General features: G+C 42.0%; 1 protein-coding gene across 1 annotated transcript in view; it reads right to left on the minus strand.

The window, feature by feature from the left end:
• Positions 1-21,036, minus strand: part of LOC116896801 (IQCJ-SCHIP1 readthrough transcript protein) — a 737,613-nt gene that overhangs the window by 586,895 nt on the left and 129,682 nt on the right. Inside the window, exons 2-3 of the mRNA XM_032898271.1 lie at positions 6,428-6,492; positions 1,269-1,349 (exon numbers count right to left, since the gene is read on the minus strand). Of these exons, the coding sequence (XP_032754162.1) occupies positions 1,269-1,349; positions 6,428-6,492 (146 nt within the window). The remainder of the gene's footprint in view (positions 1-1,268; positions 1,350-6,427; positions 6,493-21,036) is intronic.

A 21,036-nucleotide genomic window follows, 5' to 3' on the forward strand; every position in this document is an offset into this window, starting at 1 on the left:
TGTCCCTATGCCACACTTTTATTTAACAGGACTCATCTTAATGAGATTCCTTATAACCCAGCACCCTGTGCTTGCACTCCAGCATGCTCTGTAGTGAAAATGATGCTTGCAGAAAGCGATTCAGCAGGCAGATTCATTCCGGCCAGGAAGTGAGGCACTGAACTTCCTAGCAGGGTCCTGGTCAGAAACTGTGTCTGGACTTATCAGGAAGGGGAAGCTGGATGCTCACACTGTGACAATCTTCTTAAGGATGTGGATGGATGGCACAGATCTGTAGTGGTGTGGATGGCTATTTTCTCCACTCAGCAGGACACTATAAACCTGTCATTCCTTTCCTGCTTAAATTCCTTAACCTGGAGATGACATCTTTTTTCAAACCTGCACACCCCAGGCACCTTACTTCAGAGTGACTTCCTTGAACTTCTGCACAAATGATCTGTGGTTCTCAAGTTCAAACATGTTTAAACTCTGTGTGTGTTAAAATGTTTTAGAGTTTTAATGGGACTTGGGAGAGCGGGGAGGAAGGAGAACTGTGGCCACCAGGATTGGCAATTCTCATTTGCGCCTCAGAGGGAGACTCAGAATGGGGAAGAATTCCAGAATTAGTTGTGAATGGGCCACACTGGGTACTACCCAGGAGGATCTGAAAGCTCCTCTTTCTACTTAAAAATGTCTTTAAAGCTTTGATAACTTGCTTTCCAAGAGGATTTGTTTCACTCTGGGGCTCACCAGCTTCCTTTTATTAAGGTTGTGGTGTAGTTGGTGCTACTTCATCACGATGGTTATGTATACCAGGAAGTGGGGCTCATGTGAGTCTTTCTTGGGAGTGGCGATGCAGAAGCATCACCCACTACAGAGGAGCAGGGACGATAAGGGTCATTTCCCCCAACACTGGAGGTGGTAACGGGAATAGGAAGAAAGAAGGGCTTTACAAACCAGTGTGCATGCATGTGGGGTGATATCTCTAACAGCGAGATGAAAGAATGAAGGCTGACACAAAGACTTGCGCAAGCCTTGAAGGGAGAACAAAAACAGTACGCTGGAATTCCATAAAATCTGCTTCCACGGCCAGCAATGGTGGGCATGGGCCAAAGGTACCTTTGTTGTTGCTTAGGCCCTGGCTGAACCCATAGCACACGTGTGAAATAAAGCAATGTGTGATTCTAAAGCTCCAAGTTTCTTCATAAGTACACACACACACACACACACACACACACACACACACACACACAGAGCTAACTGCTTCCTGTAACTTTGTGACAACTTACATTTTCACCTTGGATTCCAAGGGCTGTAGACTGAGGGGATAGTTCTCAATGTTATTCTCCATATCCGTGGCCAGCTGGTGACTAGAAAGAGAAAGAATGTATCTATATAGTTCAGTCCAGAAAGCCATTGTTCACAGGAATAATACTTTTAACTTATGTGGTTTTGAAAATCAAACTAGGACATCAGTCATAGAGTGCATACAAGGAATGTGGTGTGTGTCTGTCTGTGTGTGTGTGTGTGTGTGTGTGTGTGTGTGTGTGTACCAAAAATTTATGTCATACTTTGATATTTTTGTGTGTCTAGGTTTTGTTAAAGGCCAGTGGTAACCTACCAAGGAGTAACAAGCCACCAGTGTGGGTGGCCCTCCCGTATGAAAGCCAACATGTCAGGGAAGCAAGGGATTTAGAGCAGGGAGTTCAGAGGGATGTTTAAGGCTGATGCAGGGGATGAGTATGGAACGTGAGGTAGCTACCCAATTAATGCGAAGCATAGGTGGGACAGCAGGAGAAAACAGACACATGAGGAGGGGCGTGTCCTAGAGCTACCCCACTAGGGGCACATATTCCTTTCCTTCAGTGCCAGTGAGAAAACCGGACAAGGCAGATAAATTCTAAATGGCCACTAGGTGGTGCCACAAACCCACAGTAGCTCTGCTGTTGCTCAGACGGATGGTTGATGGGTAAGAAATATGTTTTCCTTTCTTACTCTGTGGCATTGGTAATCAGAATTTGCTGTCAATTCTTTATTATTCGGCCACATGTGGGCCAGAAATAATTCAAAGCAGGTGGTTAAAATGGTGAGAACAACAACCACAGCTCCTGTTCTTTCAGTTCGGAAGGTGTGTATTATGAGTGTACATGTATATAATTGTGTGTGTGTGTGTGTGTGTGTGTGTGTGCTCGCCTGTGATTCATTATTAAAGAGGAAACACAAATTGGCCCAATCCAGAGTAGACGAGCATACAAAAAACTCAGTTTGTGATTATGAGATTTTATAGTGCAGCAGTCTTATACCAAGGGTGTTTTAAAGTTTAAGTCTGTTGAGCATGCCGTTAAGTACAAACTAGCAAATTGTCAGAGAGTACCTGCAATGCAGGGAATATGACTTGCAATAATCAAACACAACAACAGCAATGTTTTAATAAAGTAACACTTACATGACCTAGCTTGGCCATATAACTTATACATTACCAAAAAACCATAAATGACAAACATCTACTGGCTTAAACTGGCTAGTGCTAGTGCATCTCATCAATAATTTCCTATGGTTCATCAAGTCATATCAGCACAGTGGTGGAACATAGAACCTTAAGTCCCTTACCAGAGACAGAAACAGACTAGTTCAGTAATTACAACTAAGAAAGGCATCTAGACTAAGGTCTTACTTAAGTTAACGTGTAATTATCAAAGTAATAGACTCCCAAGAAGCGTCTTAATTAATAGCATTACTAACTGCTTGTCTCTGGTTTTGGACACTTGCCAAGCTCTATTGTGACTGTGTGTGTGTGTGTGTGCGCGCGCGCGTGGTGCGTGCGTGGGCACGTGTATACATGCATGTATGTGCATACATACACACACATATATAAATGTCCTCAAGTGGCCTTATACAGTGTAGAGTTGTAGCCTCCCTGCCCTTCACACTGACTGTCTACCACAAAACGCTCTTGAGCATTGGGAATGAATGTAATGTTCCAAAGGGGAATAACCAATCAGCCGCTATGACACAATGATCACTTAACTTACGGTCACTGTGAATTGCGGATGTGATTTACATGGGCACCTAAGTCAGCTACAGCTGTAACAAAATGCCTCATCTCCTCGCTCAAAGCACCCCAGGTTTTTCAATCAACTCTGACAGTTTTCAAGGACAGAGTCCTGCCTGGAAGCAGACCAGGAAAAATTTCCAGCAATCTATGCAAATGTACGAAGAAATCCATTTAAATGTTGGGTCTGGCGCCCGTAGCATTTGCTTCTCTCTGTCACTGACAACTAGGAAAGATATGGTTTCATGTGAAACTGTCCCCTGCATGGAGGGACTTGTGCCTGTCTATGTGCTGCAGAGGGAGCCACCTGCCATCCCTAGAGTATTCCACCCTCACAGGAGAACACGTCGAACTGCAAGACAGACAGGTCACTCACAGCTGCTTTTAGCTGTTCCGGTCTCTGGATGACACAAGGGAAATAGCAAACTGGTGCTGGGGGTGGGGGAACAAGTGCACACATACTTCACTGTTGTTCACATGTCTTCCTGAGAGCTGAGAGCTGGGGAATTAACATGTTGGTGGTAGTGAGAGATTTAGTATGGAGTTGTGGTCAATTAGGAAGGGAGAAAAAAAACTTTTGGAGTTCATTTCCTACGTTTAAATCAATAATGAAAAATGGATGTGGCCAGGTTGACTAAGTGAACAGGCTGAACATCACAGAGGCACGGCATCCTCAGACTATGGCTGCTTGGGGAGTTTGCTGAGAAACTGCAAAGACTGGGGTGCATCTGCACACTGGTTCTCACTCCGGCTTCCCCTCAGAAACACTTGAAGGGGGCTCTTAGATGCTGCCTCCAGGGACCCAGATTCCATTTGTCTACAGTGGGGCTTGAGCCAGGACATTTTTAGTAAGCTCTCTCTCTGACTCTAAATATTTAGCTGAAAGAGTATGATGTAGCCCTAATGTCATTACAGCATCCATAGAAGAAAATTTTTCTAGAATGAGCTGAAGTCTTCATTACTATGGTTTACATACAGCTAGCAACACTGTGAATAAGAAAAGATTTTTTAATATAAGTTTATTTTCAACTAATAAAAGAAACTTGGACATTTTGGGATAGACAGGTGGCTCAGCTATTTAAAAATGCGTGTTATGCTATCATGGGACCTAGAAATCAGACCCCAGCACTTGTGAGACAAACCCAGACTCTGGTGCATACCTGTAACCTCAGCTGTGCTAGAAACATTAGACCTCTGGGGCCCTCGGGCTTCTGTCCCAGCCAAGAAAACATGGGCCCTGGGTCCCGAGAGACCCTATCTCAAAGGAATAGACTGATATAAACTTCTTGTTTCCGTCCAACAGAAACTAACATAATACCCACTCCCCTATCTTTCTCTGAGCCACCACCCTTCCCTCCCCAGCCCCTGAAAGTCGCCATTCTACTTCTCCATCGTCATGAGATCAAATATTGTAGATTACGCAGATGAGTGGTCCAAAGAGTTCCTTCAGTAGCTGACTTGTTTATTCAATACAATGTCTCCAAGCTTATCCATATTATAACTAATGACAGGATTTCGTTCTTTTGTAGATACATAATATTCCATTCTGTCTGTGTGACACAGTTTCTTTATCTGTCCACTGCCCCTAAGGCTGTCTCCACCTCCTGGTGGGTCTGAGTTATGCTGTAGTCAGCATGAAAGTACAGCCATCTCTTGACAGACTTTTCATTTTCCTTGGATATATATCTTGTAACAGGAATTCTAGGTGGTAAAGAAGTTCTACTTTTTAATTTTTGAGGAAACTCCATGGTTTTTCATAATTTATAAGTTTCCATATTCTTATTTCCTCATATTATGAGACCAGACATAACAATAATACTCTGAATCAAATGTGCGTGTAACTCACAAACTTCATCTAATTAATAGTGAGAAACTGTCCTCCAGTAGATGACATGGCATGGCCATACACCACAAACATGGATAAATATGAGAGGCCCTGTCCAAACACCCACCAAATGGGCAGGGAAGGGCGCTGGCACTGAGGGTGTCATCGTCCTGGGTTATCTCATCTGAGGTCTTTAGTAAAGTTCCCCAGGCGGTGAAATCTTCCTTGTAAAGATACCTGACCCTGAGACTTGGGTGGTTAAATGATGGATCCTAATTCACGAGGTAAGGGAACGACAGAACGAGAACTCGCACCTAAGGGGCTCCACCTACAGGGGTATTTTCCACATCCTGGGTGTTTTCACCTCTTCTGTTGCTTCATTTCTGAACAAAAACGTCTGCTCTGGTGAGGTGCAGGCTGGCATTTCAAAATGGTTGCCTTTCGTCTTAATGACATGGCTGCTTCTGTGAACCCTGGTCACTAATCCGTGTTCCGCTTCCGGGAACAGAGGAGTACCTTAGCTGCTCTTTAGTGACCATCCCTCAGAGCATTTAACACCAGCCTTGTGTTCCTTCCGAGACTCATTGTCTTCTTCCCAAACTGCTCACGTTTACTTCTTTGTAGTAGCATGTGACTCGAGAGCTCTCACGGTTGCCATTTACCTACTTTTGCATTCCCAGGAACACTAACATTCTTTCCTAGTGCCCAGAACCATGCAAGACACCCGTGCATGTCTGCAGTACCTGAGGACTCGGCTGATGGTTGTTGACATGAGGGCTCTGGAGGCCTTCGGACCCAGATTTTGCCCTCATCTTTGCACACCAGCTGAGGATAAGTAACTTGGATAAGTTACTAAAACCTCCTTTCTTGTCTGTTAAAGGTCATAATCCTGTCTGTGTCAAAGTCATAAACAGAGTTGGATGCAGAATCGTCTGTTAAAACCTAGCGACATAGACTACATTGTAAGTCCTCAGTAAAGGATTGCTACTTTCTCTTGTTTTGTCTTGACAACACATGTTTGGATATTTAATCACCTGAACATATTAATGTTTTAGAATCCTTATAAAATCACAAGCTAAGGTTAAATAAACCCTCGAAGCCTTTGACCTCAAGCTATTCAGGATAGAATTCTCATGTACTCTAAATAGTATTCATCTTTTAAAATGTAAGAGTAAGGTAGTTTATCTTTCTGTTTTGCTTTTTGTAGTGCAAATTTTTAATTTTGTTTCTTGGTGAGGTGCTATTTCAAATGCACACTCTGTTAGCCTCATTTGTCCTTGCTTTGCCTCAAAAAGTATGCTTGCCTTCTGCGATTACAACCAGAGACAAAACAGGGTTGTTTCAAGTTCTAGGACCTAAACATCAAACACCTATGCATTTCATTGATCAGTTTAATCAGTAGTACCAACCCTGAACTATCTACCTGTATCTCAACTGGAACACATTTCTTAGCCCAAAGGTACCATAAGCAACTGTCAAATTTACTTGTTCAATTTTGCCCGGTCAGAATTTGCTTTTCTGTCATCTTTCCAAGCTAGCAAATAACATAACTTCCTGTGAACTCCACTTACTTCTCGAGCAAATATTTTCCATCCTCAACTTGTTCTAAAGGATTCTGTAGTCTTTTTAGTTCTTCCTGTAAAAAAAAAAGTAATAAAGTCAGAAATTAATATCTTGTGTTTCAGACAATATCACTTGAGATCGTTTGTTACCAACATTGAGATAGCAATGGTTAAATTCAGGGGAAGTAGCAACGGTTAAGTTGTTAAATATGCAACACAGTTTAATAGTTGCTTTAATTGTAATACAGTGTTGACATGCAAACAAATTGATTTGTTCCTCACTACAGAGAATGTTTCCTACTGTTTTTCCAGGGTGGCTATGTTTTTATGAGTGCACTTACATACATTCTTTCCAAATTTATGAGCTCACGGTAAGCAAAATATGTAAAAGTAAGTTTTGCTGACTGTGACTCTAATGAATGTGTGCTGGGCTTGGCCATGCAACAAACATTCTCTCTTGTATTATGGTAACCATGTCTATGTAGTCCACATGTGCACATTCTAAACACACACACACACACACACACACACACACACACACACACACACACACATCTTAATTTTGAATATCTATAGTCACTATAGTCTCATATCTGCAGTTATAGCGATACTACAGAAGTTGAGGTGGGCAACTGATGAGACTGTGAACAGGTCCCCAGTCTTAATCACAGAGAGGAAATCTAAGGAAGGTGTACAATATTCTGTTCCTGGGAAGATCATTCCCTAGGGTCACAGTATGAGCCTGTTTCCTTAAGGTGCTGAAGTGACAGCTCCAAAGGGAAGACACAATCATAACTTAGGGGATCCCTTACTGTCTGCGGGGTATTGATCTAAGATTTCTTAGGACTCCAATATCTCGGGTACCCAAGTCCCGACGTTGACATAGCTTTGTATATAGCCTACACAGCTCTCGGCTGTGCAGCTTCAGTCCATCATCAGTAAAAGCCTCTTTCTTCAATTCCTTCGAACACTCCCTAAATTACCCTGTTTCAGCTGGACCATGCCTTCCTGTTCTGGGAATAGCTAAGTTCCTGTGAGTGCAAGATCAACAGACTTTTTAAAGAAGAGTTTTGGCATTTAGAGGATTTTACTAATGACAAACTTGGCTGAGATCCACAGTATGCCTTCTTGAATTTCTCTTAGAAAGGAACCATTTCTCCCTGTAAGCTACATACAACCTGGACTAGAGATGGGGTAACTCCTCCTTCCTCTTGATTATGTCTTCTAGATTATTTCTACTCCTCCATAGCCTCAGTTCCTCTGACAATATGCCATCCAGACATTTTGGGCTTTGTTCTCCCTGTCTGTCATTCTCAGCACTAATTACTCCTACTTCTTATGGAATTTAACCCAATCTAGATAGCTAGGTAGATAGATAATTAATAGGTAGGTAGTTAATCAACGGTCCTTCAGAGCATCCTTCTCAATGCAAAACTTACCATTTTGAATTACAGTAAAATTCTGTCTTCGATACTCTAAACTTAATTTTTACATCTGTCTTCTTTTCGCCGATCCTTCCCCCTTACTCTGTCGTATTTCACCACACCTTCAATGTCACAATCAGCAAATGCAAGATATAGACAAGGTAGTGCTTACACTCACTGTTACAGAGAACTAATTTAGAAGAACAATATCTTTGTATGTGTGTGCTTAGAATTTTTAATCCATGAAAATGCAAAAAAATTAAGATTTTTGAGACAGAATCTTGTTAGATACAAGCTGTCAATGTGAATGTACTCTATAAATTACAGGGTCGAGCCTGTAAATCATGGAGTAGAGCATCTGCGATCTTAGAACAACAGTACCCATTGCTTCTGGTTGATGAGATTACTTACACATGAGGAGAAGATGAATTCTAAAGTACAAATATTGCCTTGCTTGACTATCTACCAATCATTTGTTGTTGCTGTTTTTGCTGTTGTTTTGTTTGTTTTTGGACAACTGCATAGCTATATAACATTGCATCTCCACCTGCATTTGAAAGCCAGAGAACTTTTGGGCTTTGCATGTTCCTTTTGATCCTCGATGTTATGATTAATAAAGAGTACCAGCTCTTGGTAGTCTTAGCATTTTCTCATCTACTGTGTGCTGTGATGCGTGCGTTGCTATTTTCCTTTTGGAGGGGCACTCAGAGAAAAGAGTGGGAAGGAAATAGTTGCATGCTCTGTGCCAGGCACTTTCCCCATTCCTCAATTGTGGGAGTGTCCTGGGTGGGGCAGGCTGTGGTGCAGTGCATCATTCAATATGACCATTGATGTTCTAGGAAATTATATCAAACATAAGGTCAATGACTACCCCGAGCTTTCCGAACAGCTGCTCCACTGACTATTTGGAGGATGGATTGTGTCATTAGGTTATTTATGCTAACTATACAAAGCGTCTCGCTTCAGTTGGTCTGGAAGTTTCAAACCATGTCCTCATTTTCTCAGAGATCAATCAGGAAGGCTGGCTTGCTCAACAATCCCTACTGGGTGTTTTATCTTTGCGAAAGTTCTGTTTTATGGTTAAAAACATACAAATAGACTGTCATTAGTTTCTCTCACTAGTTCCCTCTGTGTTTAATTTTGTATCTGGAAATACTTGCTTGTTTCGTTTTTGTGTTTGTTTTTCCCTGAAACTGGAAAGTAGCACCTTGATGCTGTGGGAATGGATTCCATGTTATGACTGAGGTCTTAACACAGTTGAACCCTGCTTGCTCCTCTCTGCTTTTCCTCCTCTTCCCATACTCCTCTAAGCCTACTCAGATACACAATACCAGAAACCACATGCCTCCTTCATGACATTCAATGACTAGGTCTTCTCCACTCTTCTATCAGCCCATTCCATTCTTTTATCAGGATGCCTCTAACTCCCCTCATCCACAGATGTCTTCCCAACCCTCTGCAAGGGTTGTGTCTCCAGCCACAGGTCCTTAGCAACATGCCCTCAATCCAGTTTTTGTTAACTTTTAACTCCCTCCCAACTAAATTGCTGGGGTCAGGACTGCTGGTTCATCTACCTGATGGATCTACCTCCAGAATGAAGCATTTGCGGGTGGCTTTATAACTATGCGTGAATAAATGTATTGAATGTGTTGTGCCAAAGACACGGATACTTTAGTAACAGGAGGGTTACAGTCTCAGCTCATCCAACTATTCTTTTCGCTGTTGTCCATTCTCCTCTGTGTCCCGAGGAGCTTGTGGTTTGTGTTTTTATCATCTGTGATCCTTTGTTCATGGCTCTTGGGAGGGAGGCACCAAGATGAGTGAAAAAAGCCGAAGACTTCAAGGATGCACATTCTTGCTGGAATGCAGGAGGTAGAGGCCACTGCTTCCAGTGGCCTCTCATGTGGCCCTTCCAGCCATAGCCCCATAATTCCTCCTCTTCTTCCTTTGCTCCCAAAATCTTGCCTTCCCTCCACCTCTTCCCTTGCTTTCCCTCCCTTCCTTTTCTTCCTCTCCTCCTGTTCCTTTCCTTTCCTTCACACTATCAATAGCTCAAGATTCTTCCCTTCTGGAGTGTTTCCTAGACACTCCTCCCTTCCCTGTCAGTCAACCAGTTCAGTGCCTCATCTGTTTTAGCTCTGACACTGGGTAAAACTGTAAGGATCCTAAGTTGCTTTTGTTTGCCCTACCTGGCAATCCCAACAGGTACAATGAATAAAATTAATCAGTTACCTTGAATAACAGGGTAGCATATCTACCCAAAGCTGATCCCTTGTAGGAGAAGCTGTCCCAACCCGAAGGTTCAAACTTACTTTATGGCTCTGTTTCAAAAAAAAATAATAGGGCAATTCCTGCCGAACTCTATTTGGCTACTGTCTTTTCAGGGGGAAAAAAATTAAGCTCAATGCCTCTGCAAAATACAAGTTGAATTATTTAGGAACAACCTATATACACAGCCCTGCAATTCTTCGAAATGAAATCTGTTACGAGCGGTGAGGGAGTGTACGCTATACCATCATGGTGAATAATTGACCGGCTCCTTCTCTTGCTTCCCACTGCCAAGAGAGTTTTTCGGAGGTAATTTGGTTGTGAAATATTAGAATGAATGGCCAATAGGGTATTTGCCTTTTTGTGTCCAGCTTCCCCCTGTCAAACACAGTGGGATACAGCTAAAAGACTGGCACGTTCATTCCTGCGGTTCAGCTACTGAACCCACTCAAGAATCAGGCAGTTCCACCTTTTTGTGTGTGTGTTTTTTTTCCTTTGTCTTTAACCCATTTTTGTTCTAAATAAGTATGGTATATTTTTCAGACAGGTTTAAAATCAGAAATCTTTTTAATATTGTTTTTCCTCTAAAGTGCACTTATGTCTAAGTAGAACCTTTTAGCTCCTCTGAATTGCACATTGGCCATGCATTCCCAGCATGCTCTGGAGCATCTAGGGAAACTTAAAATTTGAACACAATCTACAGTTTACTTCATTCTACTGAGATGGGTGATAAAGTCAGTAACACTCACATAAATCGTGTGTGTGTGTGTGTGTGTGTGTGTGTGTGTGTGTATGTGTCTGAAATAATTTTATATTAACCTAAGGGTAACTATTTAACAAAAGATAAAAGCCAAATGTACTTTGACGCTTTTGACTATTTAATCATTCAATTAAATATTAATAGGTCTCTTCACCAATCCCCCCACCAGATTCTATTTTAAATGGAACTATAATAAGGGCATAAAAGGGGGCTTACTAATGTTTGCATAATTTGGAAAAGTAGAAGACATAAAATCTATACTAATTTTAGCTCTGCATCATTAAACATGAAATATTGATTATAGCTCTGTGTAGCCTGCTTTGTGAAGCCCGCTGCTGTGTCCACACACAGTGAGTATGGTGCTTTGCCCTTGGACCCCGGTAGCTGTAAAGGATGCCCCTGGTGACAGCTGGGAGGCAGGCATCCTGATCCACAGCCCTAAGAGATGCATTTCCCAGATTAGACCAGGGGTGACCCAGCTGCACAGCTCAACTTCAGAAAATTAAATTGGAGGGAGTCCAACCTCTGTTGAAATAACCGTGTGAATTACAACCCGTCCACGGGCCTTGTTATAATGTAAATGTGCTTACAATTTACTGCCGCTTCCCCCTACCCCTGCTGTGAATATGGGCATTAATAGTCGTCCCATATATTTAAAGGCAAAAAGGCATCAAAAATAAAAATGCAAGACGTATGCTTTCTCCCTTTGGAAAAGGGGAAACCAGTTTTCTTTTTCTTCCTTTTCCTTTTTGGCATTTTTTTCTGTTTTTATTTTCTGTAAAAAGAGTGTACAGTTTATTTATGTATTATGCATTCGTGTTTTTTATGGCTGGCACACCTGTAAATTTCACACAGGGAAGTTACCTAGAAGCTGAACATGAATTTCTGTGGGAGGAAAAAAAAAATGGCTAATGTGACATCAACAGCTCATTTAAGGAATTCATTCGGGTAAGTTATGGGCACATAGGTGAGGTAGTAGACTTTAAAAGACGTTTTTCCGTTTCTGGCACTCTGGGGACATTTTGAGAGTCCCTTTACTTGCAGAGGGGACTGTGACTTTATGGCAGTAATCATCAGGTGACGGACTGAGTGAATGTGGGGACTCTTGCGCCTATTCAAAGCAGAGTTATTACTCATAGTAAACATCAGACTTAGGAACATAAGACACAACAGGAATTGTACTCGTTCATTGTTTATTCCTGAATGACCACCCATACTACACTCACAGGACACCCCAGCCTTTGACTGCCAAATATGAGTGTCTAATAGCTGAACTCCCTTGAACAAATGCCAAGGGATGGGGTTACATAAAATCCAATTAAAACTTCTGAGTCATCGTCCTAGGTCCTTGGGGCTGAGGTGATCTCAGTCCTTGGGATTCTTGTGGTGCAAGTTGTTTTTAGAAAGATCCACCGACAGTGATACCATTCAGCCAGCCCTTTGCCCGCATCCAGACACACTGGTGGGATGAGTCGGCCTCACATTATTTTGAAAAATGTGCTTCAAGATGAAGTGCCCTCTCTGTCCTTTCCTAAGCTGGAGTGTGGTCTCGTGAGGTTATGCTGACTTCGGGCCACAGATATTCTAACACTACCCCTGTAAAATGAAAACACTTACTGTAACGTTTCTTACACACGACAATAGCTTCAGAATGTAAGAGCATTGCTAGCAATGATTTTAAAGTTGTCGCTTTACTCAAAGATTATTTGGGACCCCTGTTGAAGGAATCAGAGAAAGAACTGCAAGAGCTTGAAGGAGCTCGTGACCCCATATGTACAGCAATGCCAACCAACCAGAGCTTCCAGGGACTAAGCCACTACCCAAAGACTATACATGGACTGACCCTGGACTCTGACCTCGTAGGTTGCAATGAATATCCTAGTAAGAGCACCAGTGGAAGGGGAAGCCCTGGGTCCTGCTAAGACTGAACCCCTAGTGAACTAGACTGTTGGGGAGAGGGCAGCAAGGGGGGAGGGTTGGGAGGGGAACACCCATAAGGAAGGGGAGGGGGAGGGGGATGTTTGCCCGAAACCAGGAAAGGGAATAACATTGAAATGTATATAAGAAATACTCAAGTTAATAAAAAAAAAAAAAGATTATTTAGGGGACTGGGGAGGTGGTTCAGAGAATGAAAGCGCTCACCGCCAAGCCCGGCATTGTGAGATCTATCCTCAGAGCCCTCAGGGTAAAGGAGAGAACAGATTCCCACTAGTAGTTCTTCAATTCACACCCATGCCTTGGTATTCATACACATGCATAGAAGCAAGTCCATGTGCATACATACACATACACACACGCATGCAATTTTTTCAAAAGGCATATTCAGTTTAACAGCAGTGTAGTCATAAAAGAAAATCAGCCAAAACTAAAATACTAGGTACAAAATTTTGCACTTTATGTATTTTTGCATCCAGAGGCAGGGGGTGGGGGGAGAGTTCAGTGGCGGGAATCCCAGACACACTACAAACTGAGAAGTCAAATACCGAAATCTCATAATCTCGCATGTACATATCCACATGTAAATGTGGACGGAATAGCATATGTGGACCCATGCTCCAGCCCCAGATTTCCTGTCATGCAGGAGCACAGCAAAGCCCTGGCAATCAGAACAGCACGTGGCTCCCACCTGCGTGTACCTGGTTCAGGACTGCATCTGTTTGCAGTGCTACACACCGTCCCCAGGACGTGCCTTCCTTAGTGCAGTTGGAGCATGGGTTTGCATTTCATACTTACTTACTCACTGAGTAAGAATGTGGAAGCCACCACAGGAGTGCTCGGAAGAGCATTCCCCTCCAACTCACCCACTCCTCTTCCCTTCCTCCTGCCAGCACCATTCTTCTGGACCTCATTATTAGACATCTAGATTATTCCTCAGAACTGTCATAGGAAGGTAAAGATGCCTTTGTTTCCAGTAGTTTAATTCTCTTATCTTAAAACTTGCTGTTAGCCTAAATGAAAATAATCATCAGGATCATAAACACTCCCAACTCCCCATACATACAGTTTTGGACCTTCATCCCTCCTTCAAAATTCATTTCAAAACGTGGTCTATATATTTGAGTATTTCTTTCTGCGGCTAATTGCATGTCATTTCTTTGAACTATGGCTATTGCTGTTAATGTGTGATGAATTTTATATTTGCACAAACGACTTTTTCAAACCATAACTGCACATGGTAGGCAGTGGCTCAGTCAGTGAAGTGTTTTGCAGTACAAGATGGGATCCTGAGGTCATTCTTCAGTGGTCACACAGAAAGTTCAGCATGGTGGTACATGCTTCTAGTGTCAGTACTGATGACCTTAAACAGAGAGATCACTGGGGTTTGCAGGCTGTCCAGCCTTTGTTGACCAGAAAGCTTCAGATCCCCAAGATTGACTCTGTCTCAAACAACACAGTGAGCAACTCCTAAGAAATGACACCCAATGTTGACCTCTGGCCACCAAAACACTGATACAAGCATGCACTGTGCCAGTACGTGGGCATGCAGACATATACCAGGACAGATATGAACACTCACATATTTCCCCCCCACACACACACTCAAAATCATGTTTTCAAAAATGATGCAATTAGGTGTTCTGAGCAGCCTTATTCCATAATCTCAACCTTACATTTCACGTCCCACAAATGTGCTGAGGCAGGAGGCAGTGAGATCAATGACGTTACTCCATCAATGGTGCTCATGAAGAAGACGTTACAATGATTTGCAATATACTCATGTTTACTGACACTTTCATGTTGCCTGCCCGTTTGCTGTCTCCTGTTTTCTCCCCTCTAGGTCTCAGTTTCATCATTTACAGGACAATGGTATCAATGGCTACCATACATTGTTATGGGGGGTTTAACTACAGTGATAAATGTAAAAGTGTTGTGTATAGTCTGTGGTGCTGACCATCCCCAGGGATAGTCCTGGAATTCCACAGCGAAGATAGCAGGTATAATCTCACTTATCATTGCTGTGGTGCACTGCTCTCTTCTGTCTGTGTGACCTCTCTGAGCCTACGTTGCATCTTCTATGAAATGGGGATATTACTTGTACCGAATGTTAGGAGCTGCTAAGAAGTATGATGCTCTTACATCATGCAAATCATTGTCGTGCACTAGAGAGTGGACTCACTTCATTGTTGTATACATTCCTTGTTATTATCTCTTTCACACTTGGTTAAAACATTGGCCTGTGCACAGATACCTTCTGGATCACTCTAAATTCAGATATTTTCTCTTTATTTCCTGGCTGTTTGATGTTATTCAACTTTCACTTTCCTTAGTTGGGAAATTGTTGCTGGCCAGGGTGAACAACCTTATATAAAACATTATTAGAGCAGTCACCTACTTTCAGTCTTTCTTTATCTCCATCACTAACAGGTAGATTCTAAGCCCTTAAGCTTCACAGACCCCAGAGAAGAGTCTGCACACTGCTGTGGTTGCCCCTTCAGCTCCTCCCCCTGACACTTCTACCCTCATCACTAACAAACCTCTTAGCGCTTCAGAGGGTTAGAGGTCAGACCCTAAGGATATTGGAATGAGTCAGTCTCAGTGTTTGGATGATTTAACAGAATGTCTGATAGCCAGTATGGTGGTGCATGTCTTTGACCCTACAACTCTAGAGGTAAGCAGGGGGACTTCTGTGAGTTGGAGGCTGTCCTGGTCTTTGAGTTTCAGACAACATATGAACTAGGGCTACATAATGGGACTAGATCTGAAAAAATATCATCACAAAACAAGGATAAAGCAAATCCTTAAAAAGAGAAACAAGAGAGCAGCACACACTACAATATGCAGTAGAACACACAGATCACCATCAAGTGGCTCTCTTTTGTCCCCATAATCTTCCTTGTCTTTCAGTCACCTGGAAGGTAGTTTTAGAAAGTGTCATATCTTGAAAGACACCTTTGAACCTGTATGTAAAGGCACAAAAGACATAGAAACCACTACTGTCCCAATTCCACCCGCATTACCTTGAACTTGTCATTTAACTCTTTCTCTAGAGAACAATTATCAAAATTAAGAAAGACAGTAATGGATGTTATAAATTAGCAAACTCTCCCTCAGCGGTTTGATCACCATTCCAGTCATTACGTAGCAGATACGGTTAAGTGTCAGGCGCTGTCCTTTGTGTGAGACTACAGTGGAAGACACAGTGGACACAGCCCCTAATCTCCAGGGCGAAGACTTCAGCCAAGAAGGAAAGAGGCTGAAAGGAATCATTGAAAATATTCATATTCAAATTTTTTTTCTGCATTTTTTAATGTGGCTGGGAGCAGAGTGGGAATCCATTATATTAGCCTATTTGTTTCAAGACATCATTCTGGAAAGGGCTAAGGTAAGTGAACTCCTGAGCTCATGGGAGATGCTGCTCCTCATTGGCTAAATTGAATGGTGTACTAATATGTAGAAAGTGGGAAAGGCAATGAAAATGGCCATAGAGTTCAAATGTTAACCGACAACATGTCAACTAGGGTTGATGAGTATATTTATTGACCAAGAAACGTCAAGCACACAGGAGAACAAAAGAGAACACATCAGAGGGAGCTTTGTCTCATGCCATGACACCACTGCCAATAAGAATGCTCACTTTGTCCCTGTGCATTTTAATTTATTCGAAGCTTCCAAGTACTATATTGTGGCTAATAACACCTGGAAGGCAGAGCTTGAAGAAGACTAAACGCTTGGAGTTATGCATCCTAAATTGGGTGTTGATTTTCCTGAATAGATAGATCCACTCAAGGACAAAGTGGTATTAGGTTTCTGCAAGCAGAACATCATCACTTGAAAATGACAAGGCGTTTCCAGCAAGACAGCCTTCTTCTGTTCACATGGGAAAGCCCCTCGTAATGCCTGTTACACTTTTAGATCTTAGCCACACCCCCAACTGCATCACAACTAGAGGGTGAAACACTTTAGTGTACATATGAATTTTATCTTAAAACAAGCTATTTCAGAATTGACAATTTCCCTTCAGAATATGATAGCAGAATGTGTGGAAAGAATGTCTAGGTCCCAAGAAATGTCAAGCCTCAGTTGAGTTCTTCGCTATTACAGCTCCTTTCAAGGTATTTGGGCATTATATTGGATCACAAGATTGACACAACTGTTGCCTAAAAAAAAATCAAGACTGTGTGCTGTGTAAAGTGAGTCATCAAAAGATGAAGAATAAGACAGGAGAGACGATCAGGAGCAAAAGCATGGGGTGCTGCCCCACTACCCGGCACCAACCAAGTCCCTGAGTGTGGCTCCATCCTCCATTGCAGAGCTCCAGAAAGCCCTCATTGCCAGGTCGCTTAGAACACTTCTTCTTCCTAGGTCTCATTAATGGGTTTCCAGGCCATGCTCTCTTATTCTGCATTTAGTATGAAGTTGTCACAGTTAACATTAATGAAATCCCCATGACTAGTGTGCTACATTCTCCATTTACTGAAGCTTCTCAAAGCCTTTGCAGTGACATCACATTCTCATGCTGTTGGGAAGGAGCTGCCGGACATTTTTTTCCATGAAACAGCTGTAGCACAATCTCCACTGAAACTGTCTCCTTGCTCTGTGGAAGTCTGTCAGAATCCTCTCCAAGGGACGCCCTAGCCAGAGCCAGTCAGAAGACTGATAATGCAGAGTGTTCCAGAGCTAGCCAACATCTGTTGAGGTGCATTCTGGTCCTGGCTAACAACAACTTTGAAGTAAAGAGACAGCCACTGAATCCATAATGCCACATTTAGAGCCTATTATATTACTTAGCATCAACTCTGTTGAAAATTGAGCAGAGCAAATAAATACATTCTGGAACATTCCCTTAAGGAAAAGAATCTGATATTTCACCCCACCATGCCACACACCGAATAATAAAGAATGCTTATTCTAGGCAAGAGGGTTTGGAGATATCAATAGAGGTCTTACAATGCTTTAATATACCTTAGAATTCAGTTAGCTACAATTTCATGGTGGCTGAATAATTTATGAAAATTGACAATTCATTAGATTGTAATTCACTACTGCCAAACCTACAGATTTCCCAGTATCTTCAAAAACACACATTTTCAAGGTGAAGCATGGGATTCACTGTGTTCATTGCTCCCACAACTGCCTAATTTTATTAGCTTAGAATGTATGCTGTCACTTAAACTTGGATAATTTGGAGGCTTTCCCCTAACACAAGCCATAAACCTAAGGGCATTACACTATCTCATTAAACCTCCCGATTCCAGCAGCTGTCTGAACATTAGTGGAATTCAATCTACTATGTGAGCCTCACTGGCACCCTGTACATCCCTCTGCAAACAAAGGCACAGGCAGAGAGTCGACGTGCCTGCTGCTGACATGGCATTTACAAAACACATGGACAGTCTGGTGGATTACTAGGCAAATTCGTGTGACTGCTATCCAGGGCAAGAAATAAAACCTTGCCAAACATATCCCACTCCCATTATGGTTCCTTCCTCTCCTTCTTCTAATGCCCTCCTTATATAGCTGAGGGTGAGTTTGAACTTCTGATCATCTTGCCTCCAGCTCTTCAGTGCTGATATTACAGGCCACTATACCTAGAGGTATGCAGTACTTAGGTATGGGGACTTAGCAACTGAGCTAAGTTACATTCTCTGCCCATAAACTCATTATTTGAAAGTAATTACAGACAGGAAGAAAATTCTGAAAAATATTTAGGAATATTCATTGTGTTGGTGGAGGTGGTTTTGTTTGTTTCATCACCTCCTCGGCAGAGATGAGGACTCAAACCCTCAAACAAAACAGAGGAAATAAAATTGAAATGACTTTTAAAAACCGTGTCGGAAAATCCTTTTTGGTCTGCTTTGGAGCTGAGACTTCAGGTATCTGCAACTTTGAAAACTCTGGAATGTGGGAAAGGCATACGAACTGACAGATGGTCCTTATCTAAATCTCCATGGAGCCTTTGAGATGGCGAGCAGGACCTGAAGGCCTTTCAAAGCATGGGTGTTTGTCTCTACTTAGAGAAAATTGTTATAATTTATAATGAGTTGGCTCACTGTGGGAGAACACTCAGGAGCAATCACCTGCCGCAATTCCTTTTAGAATCCTAAGGCCATGGCAGGCCCTTTTAAAATCAGGCTTTCAGAGAAGTATTACTTAACCCTTGAAGGTCTGTTGTCAAGTCTCTGTGGTATTGGTGAAAGCAGCCTACAGAGTGTGGAACACTTGGTGGTAAGCTTCTGTGGTTATTATATTAATTAATTGGCTCTGACGTGTAAGAACACTATAACAATCAGGGACACTTTAAAGGAGAAGCAATTATAGAACCAAGAAGTTTACCTTGGATCACACAGCCCAGCTCTTGAATGCAGGCTTGGTCTAACTTCATGAGCATAAGTTCCATTACCTTCTGTTTGAAGTTTGGAAGAATCAAAATACACAAACCAACAGAACAGAACAGAGTTTGAATCCAGCCCACACAGCCAACTGACCTTTACAGAGACGCTAAGAATAGTGACAGATCAAGGATAGTGTTTTCAGGAAATGGGGGTGGGAGTAGGTAGCCACATGCAGAAGAATTAACCAAGACCTTTATCTCTCACCAGTTATTAAAAAAACTTCAAAATTCTTAAACATAAAACATGACATTATGAAACCACCAGAGGAGAACACAGAGGAAATGCTTCCAACATCTAAGTGGACAGGAATTTTATACATGACCCCCAAAGTTAGGGAAGACAAGCAAAAATAGACAAATGGGATCATACCAAAACTAAAAGCTTTTATACAGCAGAAGACACCACCAACAGAGTTCAGAAATAAACTATAGAATGTTGGAAGATATTTGCAGACATTACCTGGCAAAGAGTTATTATCCAAAATACATAAGGAACTCTTAAAAACTCAATAGCCAAAACCAACCCAATTAAAAATAGCCAGTAGATCTAGTTAGGGCATACAGGTGACCAGAAGACATATGAAAAATGATACTTGATTTCACTAATCATCAGAAGAATGCTAGTCGAATCCCTACCATTGCTCCAGTAATAATAGCTAATCTCAAAAGTTACTGGTAAGGATATGGAGGAGATCTGACCTTCACACTACTGATGAGAATGTAAACTAGTGTAATGATATGGAAAACAGTACCAAGACTCTTCAAAAGATTAAAATTGTGACCATCACATGAACCAGTAATGTTATAGCCAAAGAAATTGAAATCAGTGTGGTGAAGGGACACCTGCAACCTCTGTTAGCTGCTAAACTCTTCATGAAAGACAGGAAGTGGAAACAGCTTAAGTGTTCACCTGCTGAGGAATATTTAAACCAAGAAACAAATACACAGTGGACTACTATTCACCCATAAAAGAATGAATTACTTCCACCGTGGCAATGTGGGTAGAACTGAAGATTATTAGGTTAAATGAAATAGCCAGGCACAGAAGGAGCATAATGTGATGTCACTCATACAAGAAACCTAAGAGTTGACTTCACAGACATTAAGAGTTGAATGGTGTTTATCAGAGACTATGGAGGGAGGTGGGGGAAGGGAATGGGAAAGACTTGTTAATGAGGAAGGAATAGTTTCAAAGGAGAAATGAGTCCTGATGCTCTGTTAGACATAATGGTGACTATAGGCAGAGAGAATGCACCGTGCAGTGTAGAAAGCTAGGAAGCAGGATTTAAAAGAAGTGACAAACAAGGAGATGAACATGATAATTCTCATTTAAACACTTTACAATGTGCCAAACCATTAGATGCTACTCTATTAATGTATGTAATACTTGGTTTTATATATTGGTTTGACAAATACAAAAAATATGAAAACAGCTAAGCAGAAAAGCAGGTGTTGTTTTTGGCTTCGGTGGATCAACTTCTCTCAGCTGTGGTGTTCTACATTTCAAATGCTGGTGACTGTTTCTCTTTTCAGAATACATATGGCCTCCTTGTATCATGAGGCTTCTTCTTTGAAATCAAATTTGAAAAGAAAGGAGCACTTAAAAGACATGGGTTTGCAGTGGAAACTTTAATCCCCGAAGGCTATTTCTTGAAAACCTGATGGTTAGGCAAGTTCCCTGAACTATCTGCTTCATTCTAAGCTCTAACTGTAGCATTGCAAGCTAGGCCAGGCCGATCCCAGGAATTCATCAGCCAGTCCTCATAGCAGAATCAGCAGAATCAGTGAGCTTCAGCTTCAGAGAGATACTGTCTCAAAAGACGTAAAATGTAGA

Source organism: Rattus rattus, chromosome 3, assembly GCF_011064425.1.
Source record: "Rattus rattus isolate New Zealand chromosome 3, Rrattus_CSIRO_v1, whole genome shotgun sequence".
NCBI classification, from domain to species: domain Eukaryota; kingdom Metazoa; phylum Chordata; class Mammalia; order Rodentia; family Muridae; genus Rattus; species Rattus rattus.